This window comes from Sylvia atricapilla, chromosome Z, assembly GCF_009819655.1.
Source record: "Sylvia atricapilla isolate bSylAtr1 chromosome Z, bSylAtr1.pri, whole genome shotgun sequence".
Classification (NCBI taxonomy): Eukaryota; Metazoa; Chordata; class Aves; order Passeriformes; family Sylviidae; genus Sylvia; species Sylvia atricapilla.
The window spans coordinates 1,704,689-1,722,303 of NC_089174.1; the positions used below are offsets into that span (position 1 = coordinate 1,704,689).

The 17,615-nt window shown below is 38.3% G+C and overlaps 1 protein-coding gene across 1 annotated transcript in view; it reads right to left on the minus strand.

The window, feature by feature from the left end:
• Positions 1-553: 553 nt before the first annotated feature.
• DIAPH2 (diaphanous related formin 2) overlaps positions 554-17,615 on the minus strand; it is a 170,725-nt gene continuing 153,663 nt past the window's right edge. The window contains exon 28 of the mRNA XM_066338673.1: positions 554-5,329. Within this exon, the coding sequence (XP_066194770.1) occupies positions 5,265-5,329 (65 nt within the window). The 3' untranslated portion in view covers positions 554-5,264. The remainder of the gene's footprint in view (positions 5,330-17,615) is intronic.

The window sequence follows — 17,615 nt, forward strand, 5'->3', positions numbered from 1 at the left end:
TTTATAATATATACTGTGGCTTTGACCTTCCTGGGCACATCTTTTCCACATTTAAAAAGTTACTTAAGGGAAGCTGTATCAACATGGCTGCTCATATTCATTAGGGTTATACCCAATTAGAATTCTCAGTAAAATCAAATGCTGTCTCTCTATACTGTTGCGCAGTTCAGTCTGTTCTGGTGACATCATTAACAGCTTTGAAGGGAAGAGTCTGTCAAGTTTCTGTTCTGATAAGACCATTTCAGGAATGAACGAAATAATTAGGGAAACATCAGCAATAGCTGTCTGACAATACGTTGTCTTAGAAATTATATACTGAAACTCAGCCTCTTAAAATAAATATGGACCCATGGAATTTGTTCATTGATTCCCTTTTATTGTTATTTTTGTAAAAGTTAAATAGTTATCCCCATGATCATGCTGCATTTTTTAAATTACGTATGGTTCTGGATTATTTGGTTCTTAAAGTCCTTCTCCATTGGAAAAGGCACCTTGTTCCCCAAAAGTCAAATAGAATTGACACCTCAGATTAAAAAAAGACAAATCCATAAAATGACAGTAAGCTAAAATGGAATGTAATTTCAGCATGACAATTTTATACAGCAAACCCAGGCTTTGAGGTGATGGTACTCAATAGGAAACAAACATGATAATCAAGTAAAACATTGGTGCATCTACCAAAATCATGGTATGTATATCTTTATTACAGTTTTCAGAATACATGGATTAACAATGGCCAGGCTGTGATTTCATCAAATTCCTATTTTCAACATTACATACAAACACAGAGCTGTTTAAAAAATAGAAATGCATGAGTTTTGTCACCTTTTTTTTTTTTTTTAACCTTTTTTTTCTCTCTTTTTTTTTTTTTTTTCCTTTTTTTTTGGCATCAGGAGTTCTACGACTTCCAAAAGGGAAATCAAATGGTGCATGATAGCAGACTGACTGAACTGTAATAGGTTATTTGTTCACATTCTGTGGCATATGTATCACCTCAAACAGTGCTAAAGCACTCCAAGAACAAATCCTTCTCCTTTCCCACTCTCCCAGGGACATCAGTGGGTGCTTGCAGGACTGCAGGATGCACAGCTCACACAACTCCCTCCCTGGAGCACAAAAGCAGCACTATGAGACCTGGAGACACCTGAAGCTGAGGCGTTTGGCTGCATCTGCTTTGATTGATTACTTTTTTTTTAATTCATTTTTTTTTTTTTAATTTTTTTTAAATTTACATTTCACGTGCATGCGTGGGCGCGCGTGGAGACACCGCGGAGGAAAAGGTTTCTTACAATACTTATTTAAAAATGAGTTTAAACTTGCAAATACAGTATGGCACATCAGAGGCGGGCTGGACATTGCTCAGCACTCGTCCTGCCCGACCTTGCAGCAACTTGGAAGGCAAACAGCAAAAGTAGAACTCAGCCAAAGCCTTTGCTGAAAGGAAAAGAAGCGATTTACAGACACAGGGAAGTTTGCTCCCATAGAACTATCACCAGCTTGAAATATTTACTAGCTAGATCATTCTCAGGGTAGGAAGGACTAAAGGCACCCATCAGAGCAGGGGTTTGCCCGAGGGATGAAAAAGCTGAAGGCTGCAAAGTTTCCTCAACAAAAGCTATAGGAGGATTTCCAGAGCCAAACCCAAAACTCAGCCAGATTCTCAGAGTTTGGTGTGCTGTGGGATGAATTTAAAGTAGGTTACTAATGAATTGTGGCTTGGATAGAAACCATGAAAATATTATGGGTTTTACTTTACAGCATTTGTCTGAGGTAGTACATATACCACACACAAAAATGCAAAAATATACAGATATCCATGATTATTTGCATATTACAGAAGGGAGCTATGGGAACGCTCTTGTTTCTCAATTCTCAAGAAGAACAGATCATTTTAGATCACGTTTCTCACGTTGACCACAGTCAGCTAAAACCAGAACAAATGACAATAATTCCTGGGAACGCTCCCTGGAGCTGTTTGCCAGTGCCCCCCGAGGCACTGATCCTGTTTTGGTTTTAGCCAAATAATTTGATTAACACAAACATCACCGGTGTGCTGGGAAAGGATCCCTGCAGAATCACAGACAAACATACATGACAGACCGTGTTGCACTTGTTTTGTCAGTAAACTGAAATAAAACTGGACCCAAAGGAGCCCAGTGTCTCCCCATTTCTGATCTGTAGAGCCAGCAGCTCAGCCACAGATATGTATATTTGTATATGATTGAAACATTTAATTCCCATGACGTTTGGAGGTTGAGTTCGATTAATCGCAAAGGTAAAATCATCTTCCTCTTAAATAAACTAAGAAATGTAAACAGTGTAACATCATTAACAAAAAAAACCCCAAAAAACAAAAAAACAAAACAAAACAAAAAAAAACCCACCAAAAAACAAAAAGAACCCCCAAAAACTCTCTCAGTACTTGTAACTGGTAAAATGTGAATGCAAACAGATGTGCTGGTATATTGTTAACGTCATGTCTCAGAGGACAGAGAGTGAAACATAATTAGGAAGAAATTTATGTATGAACCCTCCAGTGATTTTCTTTCTGGGATTACTTTGAATACAAATATAATTTAACTGATATATTTCATTTTTTTTTTTTTTTTAAATTAGAAAATAAGGCAAGTGCATTTCTGAAAAAGGTGCTACTCTTCTACACTTCTAGATAGACATGTGACACCTCTGAAAATTAGATCAATAATAAAAACATTAAAAATATCTGCAATTTAATATAGACTGAAAAACTATCAAAAGACAAAGTGACCAGCATCAATTTCAGAAAATATTTTAGACTTCATAAATACGAGCACCCTATATTTACATAAATTATCTTCTAAACTACTTTTCCTTTGAAAGACACTTTTGTTCTAACAGATATGTCCATTAAATTATATAAATGTTTCAAATATGAAAAAAATAGTAGTAAAATAGAAGCATTGGATGATGTTGTTATTTTGGATTTGCCTTTTTTTTTTCCCCTAAGATTTGGTTCTTCAAAATTTGTAGCCAGCTTTCACAGAGCTTTCCAAAAAGAAATATAACCCATGGAAATGGAAAATTTGTGCACTAATAATTACTGCTATCATATAAAGATTCTGTGGAGAGCTTTTGAGTTTTCACATATAAAGATTACGCCGAGACTTGTAAATCCCAGCAAAATGCTAATTTCAAAATCTGAATTCCAAGACACTATTGATTTATATAGACATTATGAACCTAATCCTTTAAACTGGCTTTGTACATTAAGCACATTTTTATAACTGTAAATTTAATAGTTCCATTTAAAGAAGCAATGCTTCAATACAAGGCTGATGTTGACCTTGCAGGAAACAGAACAGAATTCTTTTTAGCTCTTACTGATAAACAAGGAGACAAAATCCTGTTGCATGCTTTTTTTCTCTTTTTTTCTTTTTTTTTTTTTTTTTTTAATTTTTTTTTCTTTTTTTTAATATTTTTTTTTAGTTTAATTCCTGAAGTACCATACAACTCTTCAGTTTGTTACTAAAATCCCCAAACAGTTTAAAGAGAGTATTTAGTTGACAGCAAGCATTTCACTAGGCTTCAGTGGTATTCCTGTGTTTACAGCTGTGGGCAAACCCCCTATATTCTTTGCAGACAAGTTTTGAAAGAAAAAAAAAATGCAACACTAGATTGAAAAGGAGCTGTATCCTTTCTTACAATAACGTAGTTTGCAATTGTGAGAATTTATCCCACGCTAGTCTGATAGTTTAAAGAGGATCTCGCCAGAGAAGCAAAAATAATTGACTGTACAAAGATGCTTGGCTCAAGCAGTAGTGCAAAGATCCACTGCCCCAGGAGCAAAATCCCTCCAGAGCAAGCAGTTTGTGCACAGAAACCACGTGACACCTCACCTTCCAAACAGGCTTTACAGACACTAAAAAACCCTCAAATTCCCCATAACACCAGGCAATAAAAGCATCCACAATATAATTTCATCAATCAGTGATAAGCATTAAAAAATCTGAGAACAAGTGCCAGCTACTACAGAGCATCCTGATTCTTTAAAAAAAAAAATAAAAAAAAAATCACCATAGCTCAGCAAGTTATGCAGTAGTTCCACTGGAATTCCACTTCCAATCCTCCACCCCATCCAGGTGAGCAGTGAGCTTTCAGTGAGCAGGATGAGGCTGGACACTCACCTGGGGACAAAGGGGACAGTGGCTCCCCAGGGAGTGGCAGCTGCTCACCTGAGGAGCTGCAGTGCAAGGCCATGGCCATCAAGGGAGGAGCTTCCCAAAAATCAGGCTTTGGTCACTGCTGGGCAGTGCTCCAGGTAGGAAATGTGTTGGTAGGTGCTGAACTCTCAGCACTGAAATCCCCCAGTGAAGACCCCTCTGCAAATTTTACCTGAGAAACAGAGGAAAAACTCAGAGGCAGTTCTGAAAATCTTCATCGTGTATCTCATCTCTGAAAACCCACACACAGCGACTTGAGCATCTTCAAAATAGGACAATCACACTTTCCCCCAAATATCTTTATAAAGAATATACAAGTGCACAATTAGAAAAAATCCCTCCTTAGGTACAGTTAAAAACATATTCTGCCCTTGATATCATTTTGGAAAAAAATCCTATGCTCTGTTTTATTTAATTTTTTTTTTCTTTTTAGCAATGATAAGTAACTACTCATCATCATATCACCAAAAGTGTAGAGATATGTGGTGTTTCCTACTGGCAGCTAAAACAGCTGAATCCACCAGGCTTTACACTGAGATAAGGTTTTCAGCAACCTGACTGGGGCTATGTGTTGCTTTTTTATGGTTTACAAAAAAGATTCTGATAATGTAGACCAGCTCATCTCTGAATTTATTAACATACAATTTTATTATTTTTCCTTTCATGTTCAAATCAGAACTGCAAATGGAATCCACAGCTGTACTCTTTCAACAGAACTATATTTTTCTTACCTATATAAAATATAACCTAGATATCCCCAAGTTCTTTCATGTGAGTTGCTAGCTTAAACAAAAAGGCGTAGGAAAAAAAAGAAAGAACATAAGAAAATAAGATATATACCCTACTGTTTAACACTGTTTACAGATCTTGGTAGTTTGAGTAATAAGATACAGTATGTGGATTTCTTTAGCAACAGCTTGAAAATTACATATTTTTACACCATCTCGTTTAATCAATACCAGTATTCCTTCATGACCATTGCCAATTTGGATGACAAACTCTTCCCAAAGCACATCCATTTCATTGTAAATAGAACAATTCATTAATTCTTTGGCATCAGAAGAATCATACAGCTGCAATTGCTCCGTTGTGTCGAGAACGAGACCTTTCCAAAGTTACTCGTTTGTTATCTGGAACAAAAAGAGAGGAAAAAACAAATCACCACAAGATTTGAAACACGGATAATGCAATGTCAAGAGGTTTTCAAACAGCCCTGAAAATCATTCTGAATGATATGTAAATAAGTAAGTAGGAGACTGGATCAGAGAAGTTTCACACTGCAGCTGCCAGACTGAGTTCAAGAGTTCTGCAATCAGCAATAAATTACTTTCTTGATCAGAGAAGCTGGCTGATAAAAGCATTAGGAGAATCCTGAAACACAGTCCCCTTGGAAACAGCACATAATAAGTAAAATTCTGGGTGAAAATCTTCCAAATTTTATAAATAATTTATGCACAGAATCTCTGGAAAAATACACCTCGAGTTTCATGGGAATGCACTGACCAGTGCCATGGTGAAAACCTAGTAGATGCTCCAAGTAAAAAAGCCCAAACACTTCCCACTGTAATTTGGTACAGAGTTAAAAATAGAACAGTTAAATCAGCCACTTCCTAAGCATTTCCTGATGGTGCAACGTGAACAACTTTCAATATAAAATATTACGCAGTAATTATTGCAATGAATAATAAATACGTCTCTATCATAGGGAAACAATCACCAAGTACCAGTCAAACTCCTAAATGCCTTTACAATTAAATTTTAAAGCCATGAATACACACACACACAAAAAAAGGGGCAGAAGATTAACCCCCCTCTTAGTGTTTTGCAGGTTTGCATCTTTTTGACAGTGAGTTCCTGCCATGCAAATTTTATTTTTTGTCATTGTTTTTTTGTTTGTTTTGTTTTGGTGGATGCTTCCTTTTGACTTTTTCCTTCACATGGTGTTTAGCTGCTGCTCTGCATCACTTCCACCCCTACACTGCTGCAGCATCAGAATGTCCCAGAAAAGGGCTGGGACTTTTACACAGGGCTGGAATATCATAAAGAAGTTGATGCCTTTTGGGGCTACCCAAACACAGAGGGCAGACAGAGTTAAAGGAATAAAAAGCTGTTCTATTTACTGAAGGGCCCTCAGGTACATTTAGGGCAGAGGAAAACCCCCAGGGGCTGCACCCAAAAATGGACCACACGTCACAGGTTTTCACAACTTTATAAATTTGGTCTGTTTGGGGGTCAGTATTCCAATTCCAGCTTCAGGTGATGAATCATTGACCCCAAGTTTGCTGCCCCCAGCTCCCTTGTGTTCCCATCTCTCAGGGCTGGGGCAGTGAGGGGTCCTTATCCCCAGCCCTGGAGAGGAATTGTTGTGTCTGCCCAAAGTGGGGAGGCAGCAGCTCACACTGTGTTTCGAGTTTAGAGTTAAGAACTGCAGAATTACAAATAGATGGAAAATACAAAAGCTGAAATCCTAAGGCATCAGAGTCACTTCCCAAGCAAAACACCTGCCAGGCACACTGCAGGCACTCAGTTTTCCTCAGCTTTTCCCAAAGGTTCAGCTCTCCCTGCCTGCTCAGCCCACCTGGCAGTGCCATGCTGAGGGTTGGGCACACACGTCTGGGGGTACACACACGGTGTGTGAGCTGGATTGTGGCTGGATTTGAGTGCCAGGGGCAAGGCTGGAGCAGGGAGAGCGCTGGGATGCTGCAGTGGCTGTGAACACCTGCAGGATGGTGCCCAGAAGCTGCAGCCAGGCTCTGCCCAGTGATGTCCAGCTGGCACGACACAGGACGTGACTGTGACCAGCAGGAAACTCCTCCTGAGCCTGCAGGGCTCTGGGCACTGCCCCGGGAGGTGCTGCAGCCTCCATCCTCAGGGATATTCCATCCCAGTCCTGGACAATCTCCAGGGAAGCAGGCTGGGCACAGTGGGTGGCCAAGGTGACCTCCAGAGGTGCCCTCCAACCTCAGCCACTGCTCCAACCCAGCAAAGCCAGAAACGGGACAGGCAATTTAAACAGGACAAAGGAAGTCATCTCTGCGATGTTTCTGGACAGGGAACAGAGGCTGCCCGTGGAGACTGCAGAATCAGCCTCTCTTCCCCCTGCTCAGTGGAAGTGTCCCCAATGCTACGGGGAATTAACGGCTCCTTTAGCAAGATTATTAGTTCTTTTTATAGTTCTGCCTTGCCTCCTTTTCCTAATGAATCCAGCCATGCATAAAGTATTCAAATTACCCTAAGTCAATCTGTTTTGCACGGGAATAAATCTCTCCGCTGGTTGCAGTGTCACTAAGCGCCGGCAATTAAAGCACAAAGGAAGGGAACTCATCAACTCCAATGAGCTGCTGCTCCACCAAGAGTGAAGTGATACCTGCTCTCCGTGGCCTCCAACACTACTTTCAAGCCCATCAACTCTACAGGTTAAAAACAGATTAACGGAGTCTAAAAACTCCTGATTTTTTTTTTTTTTTTTTTTTTTTTAAGATTCTCTCCTTTCAGTTTTTATTCACATCCTGGTAGAGAAAAACATTTTCTCTCCGTGACAGTAATTGCAAAGCTGGGCCAGGACTTTAGGAAAACAAAAAACCACAAAGCAAAATCATAAAAATCATAAAAAAACCCAGAATTTCCTTCTTCAGGTAACAACAAACTATTTTCTTAACATATATGTTAGGTTAAAACATAGGGTTTAATATTAGATATGAAACCGGATTGGGCTGGCCTTTCAGTTACTTGAGCAAGAATTTTGAAAAATCATTAAATTTCGATCACTTTCCACATGCACATTCAGTGATCTCCAACATCTGTATTTACCTTTTTTGTGTAACAGACCATATCGAATACAACACAAAGCAAGTCTGGCTCGTAAACATGACCGACTACTCAGGCATAAAATTAACTATAACATCAATAAATCCTAACATTATTTCCTTTTATTACGGGGGCATGGAGAGGGAAAACAAGAGTAAGTTAAAAGTATTTGAAATGAAATAAAAAATCCTTGCCCAAAGGCTCAGGTGTACCTGGAAAACACGCAAACATTACTAGAAAACATGATCATAGGTTCTGTGTGCGCCAGTCAGTAACTGGGTAACCCCACCTACAGGGAAGAGAACTTTATTTCTCACTTTGATCTTAGGAGTTCATTTCTTTTAAAAGCAGACCCACTCTGCTCTCATTATAGACATCATAATCTATCTCATAAGTGAACACAAGACTTTAAAAGTGGCTGCTCAGTCTGCTGAAAGGATCTTTCTCAGAGCAGCAAAGGATTAAAATGGAAAAAACCCCGATTTTTATATCACAAAATACTCTTCATATTTTAGCTAGCTGGATCAAATGAAAACGAAGAAAATATAAAATTAAATGCTGAGCAATCAAACCGGGAGTTCCTTTTTAGTACACATAACCCTGGAATGCAGTGGTGACCATGCCAAAACCCAGATGGATTTTGCTATAAAAACAATGCCTTGCTCAAGTCTTCTTGCACTCAGCATGGTACCAAGATGGGAATAAACCCTGCAAAATCTATTTTTCCTTCCCTTAATGCTCCTTCATTAGCTCTGTTATTAAAAGAGAAGTCTCAATAGCTGCCACAGATTTATTAACTCAGTAGCTTGTTATCAACACAGAACTCAGTTATATGAGGAGAAAAAGAAATGGTACTTTGCAGAACTGCAGTACTAAGATTAAGTGACTTTTTGATTTCATTTTCTCCTTATCCACTCTTCCAGGTAGTAACTTTATGCTCTCCTAATTATAAACTCTATTTTTTATGAGCAATCAATGCTAGTAATAATATAGATGCTGTGCAGTCCAATGGACTGGTCATGACACCGAGATACCTGATAATGGAAGAGACAGAGTCTATAAAACCATACCTCAAAGGTACCTGATTGGAATTTGCATTATCCTGCAACAAGAAAAAAAATAATTTCTTGTATCATTATCTCTCAGCTCTGATATTAAAATTATAAATGTGCTACAAACTGCTACCTTGGGCTTGGTACCTTATTTGACTCCTTTTTTCCCTCCTAAATCACCTCCCCAAGGTGAAAGAATTGACCTTTCCACAGCTGACAATAATAATAATAATAAAAGCTGTTTAATGCTCAGAGAAAGGAGGTACTGGTTTGACTTGCCTTGAAAATGATCACAGCAAGAAGGTAGAACTCTCAGCAGTTAATAAAATATTTAAAATTTCATCTTTTTGAAATAGTTTTGACTATGCAAAAGAGACAGAAATGCGTGCTGTAAGGGAATTTGTATGGCCCGTGCCTTTGGGAATCAATGAAAGCCTTTGCATCAAACATTTATTTCTTCATTCATGTAAAATCTTGTTCACTAGGAAATCCTACTGAAACACATCTTGTTTTCATGAGCAACTGAAGGAAAAATACCCATGCAGTCCCAAGCACTGCAGCAAGTAGAACAGGGAAAAGAGTCAGAAAAGCAAGACAATTTCCTACAGGTGTGGAATGATTACAGAAAAAATGAGGAAACTACTCATTTAAGTAGGTTTTAAATGGATAAAGTGTCACAACAGATGGATTCCAAGCATCACACACTTCATCTCTAACAAAGATGACATTGGCATTTACTCTAATAGAAAAAGGTGAAAACCTCAATTTAATTTTACTAGTACCACTTTCTTTTCTGATCAGGATAACTAAATGTATTCTAGTGTCAGTGATTAAAAAATTGTGACCAGCTAGGTTAAATTCAATTGATTTGAGCCTCTAGTTTTCTCCTCAAGCTACCCAAGCACAGGGAAAACTGGAGCCAACTTATCATTTGCTGTAACAGCACATTACCAACTGCTTGAAGGAACAACCCAAGATAATAATAATAATAATAATAATAATAATAATAATAACAACAATAACAACAACAACAACAAAATAACAACATAACAGCAACAACTATAATAATAATAATAATAATAATAATAATAATAATAATAATAATAATAATAATAGCAATGACACATTGTTGCTATTATTTTTATTTTATTATTACTATTTTCCTTTATGGACTGCAGGCACCTTCATCACCTTTAGCCTCCCCACAACGAAAGGCAGATTTCTTCAGGAAATGGAATTGATAGAACCTGAGCCAGAGTAAACCAGCAGGGAAGTCCATCCACACCCAGCTCCTTTTTAGCAGCTGAACACTGCCTGTGGTACTGCCTGGCCTATTCCTCTGACATTATTGGAGATCTCAACTGAGAAAACAGCCAGGAAAGGAAATTAAGAACATCAAAACTGCTGTCTCTGTCTGGAGCAAAACCCTTTTTGAGAGAAAATGGCTCTCCTAACCTCAATTCTGTTAAGATTCAGTCCATCTCTGTGAGATTTGATTTCAAATTGATCTTTCAGAATGCATGGCCCATAGAGAAAAAAAAATAGCAATAAGGTAAAAATCAGTTATGGGAGAAATACAGCCGAAATAACACTGCAGGAAAGGCTCTGAAATAGCTCTTTTCAAAAGATCCTTATTGCCAAGAGATGAAACAAGCAAATAAAACACTTTGCTAACTGGGTTAAGGGAAACTGTACAGTTAATATATTTTCTATTAATCTTTAAGTATTTAAACAACTCTTATTTCAAGCTAAACATGCCTGGCAAAATCTGAACTTGACCCTTTACAACCTTTATCACATCAAAGCATATGACATCCACTTGGATTTCATATTTTTGTAAGCAAAAATGGGAATGCACCAAGTGATCCAACATTCCCGTTCTCGGCTCTTTTTTTTTTTTTTTTTTTTTTTTAGCGAAACAGAATCACAAATTCTTGACAATCAAAGTTAAATGACAGCTAAAAAGGTTATTTTCGCATCAGTTTCAAAGAAAACACGGAGATTTCAGGCAAACCCTGGAGCTGTAAGGTCAAATTCTATAAATCCTGGTTTATTTTGGTTTAGGTCAAGACTTTCATGTGAAACCAGAGTGATAACCTCGGTTTATAAATGTTATGATCGAGAAACAGAAACTTACCCTTAGGCCAAAAAAAAAAAAAAAAAAAGAAAGAAAAAAAAGAAAAAAAAGAAAAAGGTTGTTGGTGTTTGCCTTTTAATTTTTCTTTTTAAGTCCTCAAAATCAACTTAGCACTAATTAATTATAGACATCATTTGTTAAAAATATATTCCTGGTTACTGGGACGTTTACAAATATATTGATCTGTAAGGCACTGAGGAGGAAGAAAAGGTTTAAGAAGAAATAAGGAGGAAGAAAAAGCACTAAGGAGGACTGCAGCACTTAAAAGGATGTCTCTAAAGGCTGAATGGTTCCTCCTCCGGAAAAAAAAAGCAGAAACACACATCTCCTGAATTATCTGCAGGAGTCAGGAGTGTCGTGTTCTGTTCAAAAATAGTGCCTTCAAAGCTGTTAAGTCATTTAGGTAACACACAGCACCTTCATTTTAAGGTTTCCAGACTATTCCGCGTGAACAATTTCTCACGGAGGAGATATGCTGCTGTTTGGATCCTCTTTAACTTGCTAAATAAATTTGTTAATACCCAGGAGCAACTGTAGTACAGAAGCAGGTCCAAAATACAGAGAGTTAAAGAATTTAAGCCCTGCCACAAAAGAGTTTTACTCAGATTAAAAGGGAACAAAGCCACGTCTAATCTTTGTGCTGCCACTCAGACCCAGCTTGCTGGGCACTGTTAATTGCAGCCTTTGAGTCGTAGGAAAAATGCAGAACATCAGTGGAAAACCCATTTATTTGTGTCCTGTGTGTTAGACACAAAAAAATGCTTTAAAATGGAATAATGTGGGATGTTTTAATGCTAAATGGCATGTGTGATGACATTTACCAGCTCAGCGCAATCCAGCTGTGACCACAGCCAATACAGCGTGGCAGCACAACAAAAGTCACACTTCTGCAGCCCACACTGAGGATACTGGCCATCTGTATCATCATTCCAATAAAGAAATAAATACTTACCCTATTTAGAGCTGAAGTTCCGTATTTGTAGGATGAAAAAGGGATTTGTAAACCCTATTTTTCAAATAATCAGTTTAAAAGGAAATTTCCCTGTTGCTTACACCCGGGCCTTAAGATTTCAAAACAACCCGAAAAAACAAAGAAAGAATTGGCCCAATAAGATAAGATTCCTTAAACCTTTACATGATCTATTTAATATTTTAATTTGCCTTTGCTTTCTTTGTTAATAGCACCACTTGGGACGTGCAGTGAAAGCTCTTCCACAAGAGTTGCACTGGAAAAGCCTTAGCAGGAGACAACACATGCCTGCCTCGGGGTTACAAGACAAATCAATCTATTTTTCTCCTTTCCTCCAAGGGTAATTGGCCTTTAAAATTACAGAGAAAAATAGGCCCTCATGTCAGTACAATGCAGGCACATATACAGCCATTTCCCATTTCTTTTTCAGTTGGAATTCTCAGCTGAGAGGTAAACTTATAAAGGTGGGAAAATAAAAAGAAGATGAAGAGGAACGATTGCATCAGTTCAAATCCCCTCCAATAACAAGCAGCACTGTGACCAGCATTTGAGGCTGGAATTTACTGAAATCTTCTATGAATAGCTGTCATTTTTCTAGGCAGTATTTCTTTATTCTTGATTGTGATAAAATTTTCTTGAATCCTTATGACAGCCTGTACCACTGGCATTCATAGAGATTTATCACAGGATTTAGTCAAACTGAGGAGTTATAATTATTGCTTCATTTCCCATAAAATCTCACAAAGTAATACTGATTTTTACCTCATTCTTCTGAAATTGCCTTTTTCAAGGAGCAATCATGGCTATGAATATCCCCACAATCCTTCTGCTGTGCTGTACACATAATCACATATAGACTCAGTTTCAGCCTTTGAATACTTTTGAATTGTATACAGTGTATTTAAATTGGCTAATAAATTGTTTGATAGCAGTGAAACTCAGCTGACAGTCTTCTTACTTTTCTGACTGCTATTAAATCTGATTTGCAATACATTAATCATATCCTACTTTTATTAAGAGATTGTCATGTGAAAATATTTCCCTGTGCATAAAGATAAGCAATCAGCTAAGGTACAACTGATATATAAAAAACCAAGAACAAAGTAGAAAGCAGTCCAAACAACTTAGTGTTTTAAAAACAGAACTAATATTCCCTGGAAACAGTACTGAAAGCTCTGAACAGTTCATGTGAACTCGCTCACTGGGAGTGTGTGTACAGGTGTAAAGCAATTATTAGATTTGATATCTGAATGAACTCAGGTTCCCATTAGAGCCTGAATGCTTCAATGACCCTATTATTTTCCTTCCAATGCTCCCAGACCTGATCAACTTAATTATTCTGACTAGTGAAACATTTAGGACATGAACGTGTGATTTGTTTTAAGCCAAACGAGACAAATGAAAGTACTTCATAAAACAGCTCAAAGAAAAGAATAAGACAAGTGAGATGATGTGTCAAATCCAGCAAGGTTGGGTCTAAGTAACAGTAACAAAGAAAAAGAGAGAGGGATCCTTGACCATAAAAATTCATTTTTTCAGATAGTTTTTCCCTTGAACCTGTTATTTGTAACCTCTCCTGCATAGAGAAAAGATTTAGTAATGAATGAGAGGGGTGAAACAAATTTCAGAGAGTAAATTAAGTGTCTGCATCAGTACTGAAAGATTCCAACCCTCAAAACACAGAGATTGTGATTCTTCTTTCATGACTACACACACACTTTTAGTAGTTGTCCAATAGTAAAAGTAGAGCCTCTACTCAAAAACACTTCATGTCAGAGAGAACTGGTTTGCTGCTGTGAAAGCTGTGTTTCCCTGTTTTAATTGTCCCTACTATTTCTCTGCTAAGGAAAAGCATGTGACACTGCAAAAAACCACATGTATTCACATTTTAAGCAGATCTGCCTGGTGCTAATACGCTGTATTCTTCATCAATAATGTAATTTAAAATGTCCTATTCCCAGCTCCCCCATTAACACTTCCACTCCTGCAATTTGTACTTGCTTTGAAAGCGAGGTGACCGTGAGGTTACAAACCAGGACAAGGAACACAGACAGTAATAGGTTCTGAACCTGAAGTGCACAGGGAGCCCCCAAGTTCACATCCCTCATCCTGCATCTGTCCTTTAAGGAATCAGGCTGACACCCCGGTGGTCCCTGCTCTCAGAGAGGGCTGCTGAGCCTGCACGGAGCCTGTTTCTGTCCAGCCACATTGCCATCACCTCCCCATTCAATCTCAGACTTTTAGGGAAGAGGGAAGCTCCTGGGAGAGCAGCACCAGCTTGAGCTGGAGCCTGACATCAGCCCTCAGATGGGAGGATTCGACCTGACAAAAGGCACAAAAGGCTCCTCATCCCCTCTCCCAAATTGCCTGGTGGAAGTCAATACCAACCCCTTCCCAAAGTCACAATCAAAAGCTGACAGATGGAAGTCAAAGGGGAAGCTGGACAGCCATTCCCTACAATGTTTTATTAAAGAGCATGATGCCTTTAGGATTTCATCTTTTGTATTTTCAAATCCTGTACTGCACCAGGGTATAACACAAAACTCCACATAAAGTGTAGATAGCTGTCTTCACGTTTTGGTCAGACAAAACAATCCCTCTGGGCCAGAGATCCAAGGACACCCCACAGCCACTAAAGTATTTCACAATTCACAAAAGTGAATTTGAGGGCGAGCAAACTGGGGCTAAATGACTTGATTACCTGGATCTGTAAATGTAGGATTAAACCTTGATATGTAAATGGACCAAACTCAAAATTGTTTGAAAAACTCATGACTGTTGTCCATCTTGGGTGCAGCCTCTGACTGCCCAAGGTGTGCCTGTTGAAAGCCTTTAATAAATACTCACTTTATTCTCTAACCACCTAAAGAGAATAAATATAGTTATTTATAGGTATCTATAGGTGTTGAGAGAATAAATACAAGTTTGCCTGGCTGGGATCACCCCACCTGCACTGCAGCTTCCTCTGCCAGCATCTCCAACACTGCAGCCACATCTTCCTGCCCACAACCTGTAAGCAATGAGCTCAAAGACAGTGAGAAAAGGGAAAGCTCTCTTTGCTCCAAAGGAAATTCCTTCAACACAGGAGCTGGGTAATGATCCTGAAAAGCAGGTATTTCCTACTGGTTCATGCAAACTGATTTTTCTCCATACACAGACAATGGTGATATTCCTTGTAGCCTGCAAAAGTCAGTCTTCTGTACTCTTTATGCATCAGAAAAAAATTCTTTCTCTCTCTAAATATATATATATATATATATATAAAAAACCTACTACACAATGACTCGTAGCCTACATGTAAAATGAAATATTTTAAATAATACAATAAAGGCAGAATATCCGTAATTATTTTTTCTTTGATTAAATAAAATATCAGCATTTTTTATTCATGGCTAGGTTAACATTTACAATTCAGCACTTTGCAATATTTAAGTGGAATTGAATATGCTATGAGAAAACTTAAAACTACATCAGTCCTGTATGACCGGCTGGCACAGGCCATGGTTTTCTGTGCCCATCTGCATTTTACCAGAGAACATGAAAGAAAAGCTCCTGTTCCAGCCTGGCAGGATGATCTCACCACCACCTGTTACCTCTCTGCACCCCTCAGATGATAATAACTCGGTCCTGAAAGTGACTTTTAATCTATATTATTTGCATGTGCAGGTTATGTGAATGTGAAACTGTTGCTTATTAAAATAATTCATACAAGAAAGTAATTTAGTCTATACATGGCAGGCTCTGAGGTAAAATATAATAACTTTTGAGAACTTAGGAGTCTAATTTCTTTCTTGGCTGAGCACAGACAACTCCATTATGATTCAGTGTGAATCAGAGAAAGCAGAATTTGACCCTTTATGTTCATAATAAAGAATAAAAGCATAGACACAATTCATGCTGGGAGAGGGCAACAGGATGTCCCTAAAGAGCTGAAAATATTTGTCTTGATAAATATTTTTATATTCATACATTTAACAGTTGTTGATAAATATCTGAGGAAGGTTTATTTTACGTGCTGCTCCAAATCCTGAACAACCAGGAGTCAGACATTCACTCCTGTTTTTCCTCTGCAGAAGCAGTGGGACTGAACCTTCAGCTCCCACAGCACGTGGGAATGTAAAGATTGAAGAAATGGATCCACATTCACTTGGGCTGCAGGGAAAAACACCTCACACAGAGGTACTCAGGGAGAGGTTGGGATTGAAGCTGCTCCTCACCCTTTTCCAGGCTGAAGTGAGACTGAAGGATGAGGCAGGAGGGGCTTGGCTGTGTCTAGGGCAGCAGAATAGGGCACTGGGAGTGCAGAAAAATGAGAAATTTGGGGACAAATCCTGGCCTTCAGCACCTCCTGTGCACAGAGGGCCTGCCTGGCTAGTCAGGATGAGGATTGCTGAGTGATCTTTTGCATTCTCTGACATGGGAGAGACTCTTCAGGATATTCCATCGCCTCTTCCACGCCTTTAGACTTGAAAAGAAGGTTTTGTGCCACAAAACAAACAGCATTTTTCTTTCTGGCTTTGTTGCCATTTAGACATCTTGTTCACAGCACCACTCAAAAACTGGTTTTACCATAGAGACAAGGCAATTACGAATTTGGGTGAAAGAAAACAGGAGTTTCTCTCTGGGGTGGGAGAGAGTAGGAACTTACACAGATTTTGCTGCTGGATAAAATGATTAGGAAAATACATCCTTAGTGCCACTGAAATCACATTAATCCATCAGCTATTCTTTGCCCTAAGCTGGTAATGTCCTTTAGAATCATGTTTTGCTGTATATAAACACTTTTAACTACAAGCTCCTTCTATTTCATCCGAGGGAATATTTTTTCACGCTTGAACTAGTTTCATCTTCAGAAATAACAAAGTCAGTGTGTTCACAGTTTACACCTATTTGTGATTCACTGGGCACGGTGGCCTTTAACCATCACCCACCCCTTCCCTGAGCTTTCTCACAGCTCCCAAAGACAAGGGATTCTGTTTGCTTTTAAAGCCAAATCAAGGGAAACCAAGAGCAGCTTGCCCATTGTGCACCAGAAAAGCCCATTTTGTTGAATTAAACGTTTGATCAAAGGACTTGTTACCTTTTTTTTTTGTTTGTTTGTTTGTTTGTAGCCTCTTTAAATAGATGTTCTAGACAGAGTTGTCTGTAAAACAGGGCTGAGACTTTCCTGCACTTTGATGATAATTCCTGCTGCTGTCCTAGTACTTCTTTTGTATTGGGTACTCAAGGAAACAATTATATAAACTTACAGAAAAAGACATTTTTGATGCTCTTAGAAGTGCTTTATCAGCTGTTTATCATGAATGGGAAAAAAAACCCAAAAAACAACGAAAAAAGAAATCAGCAAACTCCTCCAATTTTCCAACCTAATATTTCAATTGAAAACAGCAAAAAGCTGAAATAGTAAATAAAAGAGAGCTTGTATTTCAGCTTAACAACTTGACTTGCAG